The 15,197-nt window shown below is 41.1% G+C and overlaps 1 protein-coding gene across 1 annotated transcript in view; it reads left to right on the top strand.

The window, feature by feature from the left end:
* The first annotated feature begins 11,187 nt into the window (after positions 1-11,187).
* LOC108797301 (ephrin type-A receptor 3) overlaps positions 11,188-15,197 on the top strand; it is a 122,510-nt gene continuing 118,500 nt past the window's right edge. The window contains exons 1-2 of the mRNA XM_018568881.1: positions 11,188-11,335; positions 13,607-13,942. Coding sequence (XP_018424383.1) covers positions 11,323-11,335; positions 13,607-13,942 — 349 coding nt within the window. The 5' untranslated portion in view covers positions 11,188-11,322. The remainder of the gene's footprint in view (positions 11,336-13,606; positions 13,943-15,197) is intronic.

Raw genomic sequence — 15,197 nt, 5'->3', positions numbered from 1 at the left:
TAGACTTTAAGGCAGGTCGTATGAAGTTTCTCTTTATCTCCCCTGGGTAGGAAATTCTCTTTAGTGTTATTCTGAAACGTGCTACTGCTTCTCCCCTGCCAATATGACTTCCCCACTGCCTGCTCTTTGATCTCAAGCAATTAAAAAAAGACACATTTACATGTATTTATGTATAGGAAACTGAACCTAGGGCTACAATACTTTATTGTTACTAGAGATAACAAAGTAGCTTGATTCTCATTACACTGTAAAAGGGGAAATTTGCAATGAAACATTTAATAAACAACAGCAACCATTCTTATTTTTGGTAGAAGAAAAAAATAATTTTATATATACCCTAGTAGGCAGATATTTTCTGACATCAAGTAGAAAGCAGTTCTCAATCTGGCGTTCTGGCACCCAATGCAATCACCAACGCCAAATGAAAGTGGCTGATTACTCTGGATGTGTTCATGCCTTACTGTGCTGTGTCACAACAGAGCAGAGTGCACTGACATGTATACCAACAGTATATCCATTCCTATTATGTGTGTATTAATACATGATATCTCTAATGGGATGTGACAGGGCATTTTCTACTTTTCTAATGACAAGACACATTTTTAATAAAGATCAAGCACTTGTGACAAGTGTGTAATCATTATGTACAGAATGATGAGGATTTTTTTTAGTTCTTGGCAGGAAAGACTAAAATAAAGAAGAAATCCAGGCAAATGAAAAAAAGAAAATACTGTTGCAGCAGGCCTACCCCTGCACTGCAAGGGTTAATTGCTCACTTTAGTCTAGGAGGGGCTGAAATAAATCAGATTTACTTACCTGATCCTGGCTTTCTCTGAGCAGCTCGACCAGTCTCCATAGCCTCTTCTCCCCTGGGCTTCAGAAGTCTGAGAGTCATTGGCATCATCACATCTTATGCAGTCAATTGACCTGCATTAAATATGAGGATGCCAAAGGGACATTTCATAGTTATAGCAGGGGGGGGGGGGGGTGAGTGCTGACCACTGCAGGAACTGGGATCAGGGAAGTAAAACAGCTTTATTTAAGCCCTCTGGACAAAATGAGCAGTTAACCCTTGCAGTATGGGGGTCTACAGGAGACTACAGATCCACTTGCTGGCTAGAGAGAAGACTACAGAATAATAATGTCAATATATTTCAGTCTATAATAAAGAAATGATGTACAAACCACTTGTACATTTTGTGAAAAGGCTTTTCATTTGTTTACAAGTCCACATTAATACATTAGACAAGTGAAAACAGTGCTCCAGTTCTAAAAGATTCTAATTCTAATGACTTGACAGTCTGCTTTTTACGAAAATGTTCAGTATTCAGCTAAGTAATGGTATTTTCCAGGCCTCTCCTCTCTCCACAGACATGTTTGGCAGGCCTGCAATCATGTCATCTTAAAGGAGAGACAAGATGTTACAGTGTGGACTTGCTAGAGGCCAATTTATCTCATCAGTGTTGATGTAGAGATTGCTGCCAAGCCATTGGCTATGTCCTTAGTTCCGATCAAGGGGGCTTTGTCCTGAAAACACAAACAGCTGGCAATATTTGAAGAATAATTTAGTGGCTTTTTAACAGTTTAGAAATACCACATTTATATCGGCAAAGTGTCCTTTTGTAGGGTTAAATATATCAGTCTTTGGACAAAATTGTTCTGGAGTGCTGTTTTATTAACTACATCTGTATATACAATAAGCTCTTTATTTCTTCCTCTCCATCTGCAGTGGTGGTTGAGACATCCAAGATGAGAAGGATGTTACTCTCCTCCTGTTTGCTCTCCATATACAAGCTCTGGAATGTAATATCAGGCTAAATGAGATCTGAAATCAGCCGTACCAGCCTGAAGTGAATAGCCGAACAGTGTTCGGCTCACTTCACTTCTGATCGGTCATTCACTCGGCTGCCCTCGGCAGCTTTGTGAATAGACCCCTGCTGTCTTTACTGCAGCCACAGCCCACTGGTCCTTACCCATTCTTTTTTGGTTTGAGCAGAGAGGACCCTTTGCTTGATAAATTGCTTATTTGGAAATTCTAGCTGTTCTTACCCACTGAGCTCATCCTTTCATTGCTTCTGAGCTCCTTATTTAGCTTACCCATTCAAAACACTGGTGCCCCTGCTTAGCGTGTCCATAGTTCTAATTGTCTTATAAATGTTTTGACCTAAGGTAAAATAACTAGTCCCCCATGTGGAACACACTGAAATTGTGAAGATTTGTGAATGTTTTTGGAGGCCTTGCTTTCGGTATATTTATCTACATAATATATTTAAATAGTATATTTACAACTTTGGCTTAGTTATTATGGTGAGTGATGACCAATGAGACCTCTGTGTGCCATTCAGTAGAATTCAGTGCCATCCAATGCAGTAGAAATTATACCTGATGTCTCTGTATTGAAGTTGCTGATCAGACACTCAAGATTTCAAGTCTAAGGCCACCCATAGACATCACACAGCCATCTGTGGCAATTCTGAGTCAAAAGTTTTGTTCATCTAAAAAAGATTGTTTACACAGAAATTGTGAAGAGATGATCATTTTTTGTCCATTTTCTACTAGAGGAAGGAAACTTTCTACAAATGTATTTTTGTTTCACTCTTACATAATATGCACATTTATTGGATCCTGGAAGCACCATTAGGATTTTTTTTTGAGCTTTCCATCATCAGATCTAAACATGAGTGACAGAAATTAGAACAATATACCCCTATACTCTACCAATCATCACTAGAATATTAATCAGTGAGTAGGTTTACAATCTCTATGTTTTCAGATTTGAGTGTCTCTACTCAACTTTTTTCATGGTTCCAAAACTACTGAGGAAAAAAAATTGTGCTAAGGATTTCAGAATCAGAGACAAGTATGTAACTATAATTTACACATTATAGTAACCATCCTACAGCTCTGCCAGTCACTAGCAAGGTGGTTGTGTCTTTTAAATTTACCAGTTAGATTTCCTCTTTTTATTGGCTCATACCATATGTATGAGATGACAGTTGCCCAATCTGGTTGACTGATTGGACAAGTTTCTAGGTCCAATTGACATCCACCATCCAGCAGCTTAGGAGGTTATCAACAACACTGTTCCAATCAGTATCTTTTTACCTATAAATACCTTCCTCATTTTATACAGTATATACATATAAGCAAGTGTTTTGAGTGGCGAGATCATGCCAGATACCAAATGACCCCCCTAAATCTATTTTTACTGTTGAGGTATGCTCAACCACATAGAAACACTAAATAACTCTGCGCTATTGTACACATAGGTACCATTCCCACCACTGCAATTCTTGCAGGGTGCAGATTGTAGCCCTCTAGGGGCCCTAATTCTTCCTCCTCCTAGAGTACAGAAAATATCACCCTAGTCTAATTTCATTCTACACTTCTTGTCTTTGTCAGCAGCAAATAACGTCACATTTAGGTCACCATAGCTCTTCCTTAAACAGGGGTGACCTTATGAGGCTCAGATCACTGAAGTGTTAAGATAGATTTTTTTAATTCCAGCTGTGGTCAAAATAGAGTGGCGTAGAACAGGAAGGTGTTTCATTTTCAGGCCAGAGTTGTTGAGCAGGAATAAAATTGCAGCAAGTGAACTGACGGACCCGAGAAGGAAGGAGGGGGTGGGGGGGAGGGGACGGGTGACACATCACATCTTTCAGAAAATTCACAAATTCTCCTGCAGTCACTCAGATAAATGATGACTACCATGCTGGTGACATCTACATTTCAGCGCTTCTGGGAGTTTACGGTGACAGCAAGCAACTACTTAAGAGGTTGTTGTCGAATTCCACTCTTTGCAAAGGAGAATAATTTATTTCAGCACCACAGATAAAGCTGAACTGATTTGACCTGAGCAATGTACTATTAATATTGCCACACAGGAAAACAATAGAATGGAGACTTCACAGGATGGATAAAAAAGGACTTTTTTAAAGCGTATTGCTACATGAATTCTAAGAATAATAAACACTGTATCCAACAGCATTCTGATTCTCTGTATTGTAGACAACAAAATAGACATGAAGTGAAGTCTAAGCCAGAAGTGTGTTCCCCTCACCCACACAAAGGTCTAGTTGAAAATCTTCCTCCCCTCCCACTTGCACTCACCACATACTCTCCTAAGCATGTCACACCTTATGTTCATTATTGCACCTGAGCTCCCTCTGTGCTCTAACCACCACACCTGGACACCCCCTCTCAGTATCCCAGTATGAACCCCAATCTCCACTGTATGAATGCACAGACACCAAGGTCTCGTACTTGATACAAGAACAAGTACTGATACTTTTCCAGCTTCAAGACTAGACTAGAGAAAAACTCAAAAGTTAGGAGGCAGCTGTAATTTTTAAGGAGCATTGTCTACATGACTCCTGGTATCTGTGCATCCCTAGTTGTAAGTCATCATGTCTGTGCTCAGATTTTTGCAATCTGTGTTGAATGTCTGCTGCATGTTTAATGAAGCTGCTAAAAAAATTGGAGCCATGATTTAGCACTGCGCATAAATGCAGCTCAAGTCTAGCAGAAGAAGACTTCCAACTAGGAATGTAGCACATAAACAACATCTACACGTGCAGTGGCTGCATTCTCTGCTGAGTTCAGGATACTAAATGCTCGGCCCATGAACACTATCTGTGTCTGAGCATGGCAGCAATGGAAACTATAAAAAAAACAACCTGCTTCCTGCCATTCTTATTTGTTTTGCATTTCTTTTGTGTAAACTGAAATAGCTGTAATGTAGAAGCTTGGCTATTTAAAGCCGTTAACAAACAATCAGTAGGGATTTATGATAAACAACCTCAATGACATAGCTATTGAATGAAATGTTTGGAAATGGGGGCTTGGCTGTACTATTTGTAGGTGGAGTCGACTCAATAGACTGTAATAAATGAAAGGAAATGTAATGCATCACTTAACTTAATGAAATGTGTATACATATTTGATGGAAAATAATCTTGTATTCATTGATATGTTTAATTATTTATTTCCTGTCTCTGGTCTTTCGCTGTCTTTACTTCTTTCTACTAAGCAGTCGTAGCACATTGAATTCCTTTGTTCTTTGTTGTGTAACATGGGACATGTGGACTTTGAAGCAGCTCAGTTTCTTACAGAACAAACAATAAAAAGGCTATATATCATTGTAAAGAAAAAAACAGGCATTAACCTGAGAGATATATATTTTTTGGGTGTTTATGATGTTTCTACTAAAGCGAATCTAAACCCCAAAAATTTAAAGCAGAACTCCAGGCAAAGCAAATCTTACTTCTTGCATTGGTGTAAGGTCCGTGAATCAAAAATGCAGTGTATAGAACGTGAGGAGGATCCCGAGGGACATTCAATGACTGTAGCGGAGAAGTAAACAGGCTGGAGGGAGTGGTGTAAAAGTAAGCTAGGATTGCTGTTCAGGTGAGTATAGTTTTGTTTTCTTAGCTCTCTAGACAAAATGAGGACCTAACCTTGTGCTGTGCTGGGGTATCCACACTGCAAGGGTTTACAATTTGATTTGCCCAAGTTCTGCTTTAATATATTGCAGATTACCAGTCTTTGGAGTGGCTGCATTCATTATCACTTTTCAGCAAGTACACAAAACACCTGCTTTTGTCAAAAATGCTGTGTCCTTGTCACTGCCTTTGAGCTTAAATGAAAGAGCAAAGAACCGTATCTCTATTGGGTAAACTACTGGTAACATCAATTCGCCGAATAATTGAGATAAACAAAGGCAGATACCTTTGAATTTCAACCATGGCTGAAGTTTAACCAATACACAATGTATTGGACATAATGACTGGAGGTTCCTTAGACCGCTGCAGCGGAGAGGGAGAGAGGCTCCTGTGACTGGTCTAAGAGCCAGCTCCATCCAAGGATCAGGTAATATAGCATTTTTATTTTAGTCCCTAGATATAAACAAGCATTTAACCCTTGCGGTGCTTGGGTAGCCCCACTTCAAGGGTTAATAAAAATGTTGCCCTGAGTTCTTCTTTAACAGTTTTTTTTTGTTTGACCTTTGTTCCCATTCTTTTATTAAAAAGTAATGCCTTGCAAAACTGATTGCTTAGTTTTGAGTGGACACCATTGCTGGCAGTCAAATGCCTGAAGGTGAATGCACACCCACCTGGCCCTAGGATAATGCTTCTATTTCCACACCATAATTTTTAACTCTCTCTAGGCTTTTGCTAAGTGGTTGGATCACCTGCCCCAGGCTGGATTCTCTAAAGAAATATACCTGTAGAGCCTATTCACACTAGTCCATCCACTGCATTTTAGTGGATGGGTTAATTTTGGCAGCTCTAGCAGTCTGTGTTGTATGATATCCCACACTGACGGAGCTGTTACTATTTAAATTTTTTTCACTTTATTGGTAGTGTACAATGCCAATGCAGTGACCTGCAGTGGCATCCAGTGATGTAAACAAGGCACATAGAAAACAGTGGTTTTCTATGTGTCCTAGCAGTGACCTGTGTCAATATGGTTTGTTAAAATGCGATTAACCACTGTATGTGTGAACAGGACCTGAATATTTCTCTGTTTACCAGCTGCTTTCTGTATTGCTCAACGAATTAGCTGCTTTGAAGTGCTGCATAAAGGTGTGAGTGAGAGTTACCCATAAGGCTCAAAGATATATTAGTCTCCTGCATTCAACACAGAATAAATTATCTGGGAATCAGGGCCATCCCTCAGGTGGCATCTCATTGGATCACGTGGGTGTGCCTGCTGCCCCCTTTCTCTGGCTAGAGAGTCCCAGGTTGCTAAGAGCTCTTAGCAAATTGTGACACTCTGTCCAGCATCCCGCCCGGCTCACTGACATCACTGGTTGCGAGGAGCTGAGCAGGACACTCTGACTGGTATCCTGCCCAGCTCCTGGCAACCACCGACATCAGTGGGCTCGGCAGGATGCCTGACAGAGCCGGAGCCAGAGATATGGAGCATCAAACCCTCCCCGGACCGCACATCACCAGCACTGACCCCCCCACCCCCACCCCCCCCCTGAAAAGTGTAGGGGCACCCCTGCTGGAAAGTATAAACAGCTTTCATGCTTTCCAGATCACTTTTGCTTAGATGTTCCTGTGTGAACACAGCTAGACTCAATGAACCTAAATGCTGCTAAACATCTAAGGGGTCTATTCACGAAGCTGCCGAGGGCAGCCGAGTGAATGACCGATCTGAAGTGAAGTGAGCCGAACACTGTTCGGCTATTCACTTCAGGCTGGTATGGCTAATTTCAGCCGTACATCGGCTGAAATCAGCCGCACATCGGTTTGCTTCGTGTGGCTTCGTAAAAAGGACACATCAGTCCCAGGAGTCTCCCGCTCCCGGCCGCCAGGGAGAGTTAGCTGTTTGGAGATCAGTGCCCCCTGGTTAGCAGGTAACCAGGGACGCTGATCTCACTGCAAGTGGCCGGAGCCAGCCGTAAGAACACGGCTGGCTCCGCCCAGCTGTCAGAAGCAGGCTGTCGGCCAGCTTCGGCTTTCAGCACGGCTCAGCCGAGCAGATGCATATGTGTTCGGCTTGGCCGAGCCGCTCGGCCATGATCGGGAGCTGTACGGGCTATTGTGACTAGCCCGTACAGCACCCCTTCGGTTTTACTGAACCGAAGGGGTCCTGGGGCCGAAGCTAGACGTAGAATCGGCCGAAGCTACGGCCAGATCCTTCGGCAGCTGCGTGAATAGACCCCTAAGTGTGCACTTAGATAGCAAAACATTACATACTTTTGGGTGCATTTAGAAATTAGCTCCAAATGCACCTGGAATCATGTATTTAATTCCTGTGCGTATGGGTCCTACTAGGGTTGCCTAGAGCTATAGGTGAGGTTTGCGGTTGTTATAGAATTGAACAATTCTGGAGTGATGTGGACAGCCACTTATACTGGACTGAGACCAGTTTGAGAAAATAAAACAATCAGTCTGTTGCAGACCCAAGGAAACATTTCCTTGGTCTCCTGTCCCCCAGGGATCACTAACTATAATATTGTAAGGTGAGAGGCAGAAGCAGGTGGCTCATTTGGAAGACCTGTTTATGCCCAGATATGAACAGAAAGGATGCTGCACAGTCACCAGGATTAAAATGATTGTCAATATGCTGCTGACCATGCCTTGAACCAAACAAAGATGGTGGTAGCCCAAAGGAAGAAAGTGCATCTATGTGAAATGTAAATCAGACTTACCTGACAAAACACATTATTTTGCCTTACTACTTACCAAGTTACTAACCTGCAATAACTATGCCTTTCCGAGATTTTGACTTTAATGGTCCCACATCTTGCATCTTTAAAATGATCCAGTCAGGGGGTCAGCAAAATCACGAAAAGTAATAACCTGTAAATAAAAAAGCTTTATACATAGTTTTCTTTTGGCCCGTCTGCAAAAACTTTACTCTGTAGCAAGGCTCCCAGCGCTGATCTGATTTGGCTCCTCGGGCCCGTTGAATAGTGGGTCCACCAACTGGACACAATGGTTCCTCCTGCTGACCCCCAGTCACTGCCTGACACAATAGTGATATAGAGATCATTGAGAGGAAACACAGTCTAGAGGGGTACACAATGTTCCACACACCAACGCTACAGCATGAGGTATTAGCAAAAGCGCCAATGACAAATATGTGTAAAGTTCTTTGCTTCACTGGTTAATTGCTTTGTGATTTTGTTCCTTCCCCGTAAGGCAATGGTAGCTCTCCTTTTTCTATCTGAAAAAGTAATCTTCAAATACATAAAACTTCACTCCGTTGAATGATGTAAGGCTCATTCATTAAACACATGGTAACCATAGTCATCACCAATATACTGTGTGTAAAATAACCTGTAAATACTCTCCCCAAGCTGCTTTCACACAGCCCTATGTAATATGTGCAGGAAACAGTTCCCAGAGGTACTAATGAGGGATTTAGTATACACTGGACTACGTGGTTCCAAACAGATCATTGTGTAAATCTCACAGGCACCACAAGTAAGGCACATCTCTCCCCGGAGAAGACAATGGCGCACTTACAATGTACAATACACCCTGTCATGTCACTGGGTGTTGTGTCACATAACTGTAAATACCACGGGGGGGTTTCCTCAATGTGGTAATCCGAGTGCCATTTCCCCTGCAAGGGAGGTGTTTGCTGTATTTTAACACGAGCGGAAGATGTTAGACATGTTTTAAAAAGTGTGAACGTTTGCAAGTGTTTTGCTTTTCATAGATTGCGGTACAGAACCCGTTACACTGTAACAAGATCGTGTCAAATAGCTCCACATATTTTTGCTGGGTTACTATAAAAATATAATATACATTCCACTTTAAAAAAAGACACTTCATATTCCAAATTTCTGTTAATGGATTAGATGTTCCTAGCTCATTTCTGAGAATTATTTGTGGCCTTCTGTATGACTTAAAGAGTAACTGATCTCTGGAAGCTGTGCCTAAAATAGGCAAACAGAGGACAAAGAAGCAGTCACCAATATTGCTTGCAGCTAAAATTTTCCCAAATCCCTACTTACCATGCCTTGTTCTATTATGTCTTTGTATGAAGACGGCCATCTTGTTAGAGGCAGGGCTTTGCTTCCTCATTGTCAGAGTCTCTGACACAAAGAACAATAAGCAGCACAGTAGTGACACCAATAAATCTCACTCCAAATCTCTTACAACTAGCAGTCAGAGGAAGCAGTGTCTGAGATCCCGTGCTACAGATATACAGCTATGAGTCTGTAGGTACAGGATGCCTAGGTACCCTCACACACCAGGAACTGCATTGCTTTTTTATAGGAGGAATTCCAGGCAAAAAGTAAATCTTTCATGGTAGTACTTAGGCACAATTAACTCTTCTAGCTGTTCCCTATAACATAGCAAATATTCACTTGTTGAGTTCAGTTCCACTTTAAAAGCCATATAGGCACCCTTGAAAAGGAGGGTAGTTTTCTGACTATGGTGTATGATGGGCTACAAATACAGTTTATTTAATAAAGACATAGAAATAACAATTGAGATATGAAAAATACAATAACTCATGGCAACCAGCTAGATTTAATCTGTAGTCAGTTTAGAATAGACAGAACAGTGAAAGACTAAAGTAGCACTAAACCCAATCACTAAATCATCATATCATATCCTTTAGCATGTTAATGTAAGTTCAGAAGTATTTTTTTAAATCTACAACCCTTTGTTAAAGTAATACCTGGATACCCTGCCTCGTTCAGGCATGTCTTATGATGTGACAATGCTCTGTCCGTGTCTCCCAACTGCTCTCCTGTGTTGTCACCCTGTCACATGTGCTTTCATTGGAGAATACGAGTGGCCAACATTTTGCAGGTATGATGACAACCATCAGGAAGCCCACCATAAGCAATGATGAACAGCTGCTGATGAAGTGAATTTGTGTAGACAGGAAGTGGCTAGAAGGGGAATGGGGGAAAACAAACAACATTTCTTTGCAACAAAAGGATAAGAAAAGGGAAAAACTGGATTTTCTTTTACAAGGAAAATATGATGGTTGTTGTTTTTTTTATGATGCATATTGCTCTAGCCAACTGAATGCCATTCAGTTAGGGGTTTATATCTACTTTAATCTTATTTTCTATGGATTGCTGGTTATAGTAAGTAATTGTTTTGCACCTGGTGATGTTTGTAAGGAGATTGTATCTTCCATAATCCCTCACAGGATTCAGATACATTGAGGTCTTCCAGTGACACAGCTGGGATTGAATTTTCCACAGTCCACAGTATCTCAGTCTCTGCTCAGGTCTTCCACAGCAGGGATTGGTAGATAACTGGAGACAATAGGTCTGACACAAGAAATATTAATACAATTTGAAACATCCCACCCTGTGATTAATTTCCACCCATTCCAAAATGTATAATATAATGTTATATGTACTGGTCATCTGAGAAATATAGGATGAAAGTACCCCTTGCCTGACTTCTAGGTTGCATACTGGTTCTGGGACAGTCACTTCTCTCACAAGTGAACAGGTGCTTCAATGACCTTCAATTACACGGCTAAGTCAGACAATGGCAGCATCCAGCTGAGGCCCCTCAGACATCTGTTTAATTTAACAACAAATTGTTTTAAGTCTTTTGTATATTTTTGCTGTATAAACAGTCGGCATTATCAATGTTTATAAATATACAAAAGTAATTGAATGGCTTTTTTTTGTTAATGTCATTAATTACTATAATTACATTTGTACTTTCCATTTTTCTTTCAGCCTGTCAGCCAGGGTTTTACAAGGCAGTTACTGGGAATCTTAAATGTGCCAAATGCCCCCCACACAGCTTCACTCAGGAAGAGGGCTCCACATATTGTTTCTGTGAGAAGAATTATTACCGTGCTGATAAAGACCCTCCGTCTATGGCTTGTACAAGTAAGCATGACAGTAAAAGTTATAATACTGCATCACTGTGTACATAAATGTGTTTGTTATTTAATTTTTTTTTGGTCTTATATTGTTAAACTATTTATTGTGCATTATTTGGATGCTTACTGTTTGAAACCCTGATATTTGAAGCCAAGACAGCTCCCATATAAGCAGATTCTCTGTCACCAGCACATGGCAGAAGACTTTCATAAAGTTTCAGAGTCTAAGGAGAACCTGATGTTCACTAGAGCTCCTGATGGTAGAGACTGGTTTATCCGCTGGGCAGCTCAAAAGCTGTTTCCCTTGAAAACTGCTTTGTGACAAGACATATCAGTCTGATAGGTCCACTATAAGTCAAGTTCAATCGAAAAGGTCAGGGAAGGCAGGGGGCAAGCATAAATGGAGACTCTGGCAGGTTGGGCAGGTGGTTCAGTAATCAGAATCCATGCCAAGTTGTAAACAGGGGCAGCAGATTAGGGTTATTCACAAAAGGGTGAAGAGTTTGGAGAAGGCAGGAGAAGGGAACATTTTTAGGACAACATAGCTGATTTGGAAAAATTCTCCAATTCAGCTCACTTTCCAGTTCGGCTATGTTGTCCTAGATTGTTCATTTCTCCCAACTCTTCACCCTATTGTGAATAACCCTATCAATGTTGTAAACAAGAGATGAGATGAGTTTAATCAGGAACAAGAAAACGTGAGCAGATATCAGAGTCAAACCTAATAATCATAGTAACTGAATGGTGAACTGCAGGGTAGCATCTACATAGTCCAATGGAGTAACAAACATGATCGTTTAGGCATCAAGCAAAATTTAAGCATAGCACTTTACTGCAGGTAGATATATGCTGAACCATGGCCATGCAGAAGTGCAAAACATCTGACCACAGTGGGTACAGGCATTATCTAAGAAAATCATGACCATCCAAACCAGGAAGACGGTGAGAGCAGGTGGTGAGGTGTTACGTTTTTAGCTGACTACGGGAGATAAGCAGCCACCAGCATTCATCTGCCATGGGTGTTCTTAAAACCAACTTGGAACCAACTCATTTTTTAATAACCCATGTGCCTTTTTGGTGAGTTAGTGTAGTGTTGAAAGCTGTAGTATTGTTAAAGAAATTAATAATCTTGATTAGGGCCCCTAAACAACTGGCTCTTCCTCTGCAGTTTGATATTGCACATATGTTAACATGTTGTTTTCCATACAATAAATGGCTTTGCTTTAATGCGGCCCATTCATTTTGAATGGACTGACAAAACACAGTACGGCAACAAAAACTGGACCTGTACCTTTTTTCATTGCAGTGTACCACAACACACAGCATGTGCAGGCTTGTTGGCATGTCTTGTATGTCGGAGTGCCAATCAAAATGAATGTCACCACAATGTATCACAAGGAGTGTATTGTGGTGTGTGGCAGTGCAGCTCCATTGGCCCCCACTGTGACACTAGAATGCACCTCACAGATTGCAGTCCATTATTGTAAAGTGCAGTACTGCAATGCAAAGGTGTGTAGCTAGAGGGTTTGCTTTTATTTGCTTTAAGGTGATGGGCTTGCTTTAAGAAGAAAGTGAAAAACCCAGAGACACCAGTGTGGTGAGGGTTGATTAGTTGTGTTCTCTGTAAACATGCAATATCATTTGTTCTATCATTAACAAGATCAAAATAATTGTTTATATAGCTAATGTAATAGAAATTTGTACCAAAGGTTAACCGAGGACCACACCGACTGTAACACAATGTTTGAATGAAAATGACACCCATACAGGCTGGAACAAGTATTGTATGGATTAGGATAATATTCAAGAACAATCTTCAATATACCTACCAACCTTTTTAATAAAAAAAAACAATCACAGGGGTACCCCAGTCAACACTATTTTTCTAGTTTTGTATAGTGTGAGGAAGAAATGTAACCTTTGTAGGATTTTGTTGCCCATGTCATTGATGGGCAATTTTACCCTGGTCTGTGGCGACACACACAGCTTATTAGCACACACAAGGGTGCCTCCATAGTACCCTGCTGAGGAAAGAAGGCACCTAAAAATAGGATATTAGGGCCAGTGCTAAGGGGACCAGCTGATTCTGCAGAAAGATAAAACTTTTAAGCATCAAGGAGCAGCATCCATTGTGAGTGATTTAATTAGCATTTAAAATAGCTTAAAAACCTTTTGAGTTTAATATCACTTTAAAGTAAAAACTGCAATAATAACTGAAAATGTGTGTTCACAGAGAATGTACTTTCCCATTAACTGATATCTTTGTTCTTGCTCATAGGACCACCTTCTGCACCAAGAAACCTTATTTCTAACATTAATGAAACATCTGTTATACTGGACTGGAGCTGGCCGCTGGACACCGGGGGTCGTAAAGACATCACTTTCAACGTGCTCTGTAAAAAATGTGGAGGAAACACAAAATTTTGTGAAGCCTGCAGGGGGAATCTGCGATTTATTCCCCGCCAGTTAGGTCTTACCAACACCACTGCGACAATAACAGACTTACTGGCACACACCAACTACACTTTTGAGATTGAATCAGTGAATGGGGTCTCTGACCAGAGTGTACTGTCAAGACACATTGCCGCTGTCAGCATTACAACCAACCAAGCTGGTGAGTAGGATGCTTCCACTCCACTGCAAGTTAAAGTATATGTATCCTCGGTCACTAAAATCTCATATAAGTTGTAACATGTTAATATAATTTCAAAGTAATTTTCAATATGTTTTATTCTGAGGCTTTCATTAAAAAATACTTTGTGATCCTGCCATGAAAGTCCTTGTTCAGGTATTTTCTAATATAGGGACTCATCGCTCTGTACAAGTCTCCTAATTGTGCAACCTGCTTTCTCTCCCTGTCATTTTGGCTTCTAAAGGAGATTACAAGAGACTGTTTCAACTCAAATTACACAGGCATAGTCAACTGTTGTCTTTATCAGGAAATTCACCCTGAGAAGTGCGATGCAACCATCACTGAAGTGCAGCATGTAGGTAGGAAGATGCTACAAAGAGGCTCTGGGAGATCAGCACCACTGAGCAGCAACAAAGGATCAAACAAAATCTGAAAACTACTGGGTTAAAAAAAAAGCTGAAAAGGCAATTATTTATGTTACACAGTGCTTGCTTATTATTAGTATGATACAGGATGTGTATAGCACCAACAGTTTGCACAGCGCTTTACAATATAAGGAAGACATTACAGATTACAATACAAGTCATGACAAGTGGGTTAGGACTAGGAGGGCCTTGCCCTTGAGAACTTACAATCTAAAAGATAGTCCCTTTCCTCCAAAGCAGCCTCTATGTTTAACAGGCTGAATGTTTTTATTAGGCATAGATGAATGAGGTTGTATGGGGTGATCATTTGGATGGTTGTTTTTGAAAAATGGTTCAAAACTGTAGAAGATATAAGTGTGCTGAAATACAGGGGTGCCATAAGAACTCTGCCATACCTGATTGGCAGCATTTAGTTGAGGTAGGGGAGAGTTCATAGGTCAACCACTCCAGGCTAGAAAAGAAGGAAGGAATGCTGGTGGAGCCTGATGCCAACCACTCTCGTGGTGAGAGAAGGATGTGATTCTGCAGGTATGTTTCGGCAGGACAAAGCATTGTGAAAGAGAGACTTTGTGAAAAAATCAGTTATAGGCGCCCTGTTTAGAAGAGAGACTTAGGGGTCTATTCACAAAGCTGCCGAAGGATCTAGTCGTAGCTTCGGCTGATCCTTCGGCTAGCTTCGACCCTAGGACCCCCTCGGTTCAGCACAGCTCCCGAAGTTGGCCCAGGTGAAAGCTAAAGCTAGCCGAACGGCCGGCCATTGGTCGGCCGACAGCCTGCTACTAACTGCTGGGCGGAGCCAGCCGTCATCTGAT

Source organism: Nanorana parkeri, unplaced genomic scaffold (genome assembly GCF_000935625.1).
Source record: "Nanorana parkeri isolate BGI_ZX_2015 unplaced genomic scaffold, ASM93562v1 scaffold1258, whole genome shotgun sequence".
Classification (NCBI taxonomy): domain Eukaryota; kingdom Metazoa; phylum Chordata; class Amphibia; order Anura; family Dicroglossidae; genus Nanorana; species Nanorana parkeri.
This window is presented reverse-complemented; position numbering and strand designations above follow the sequence as displayed.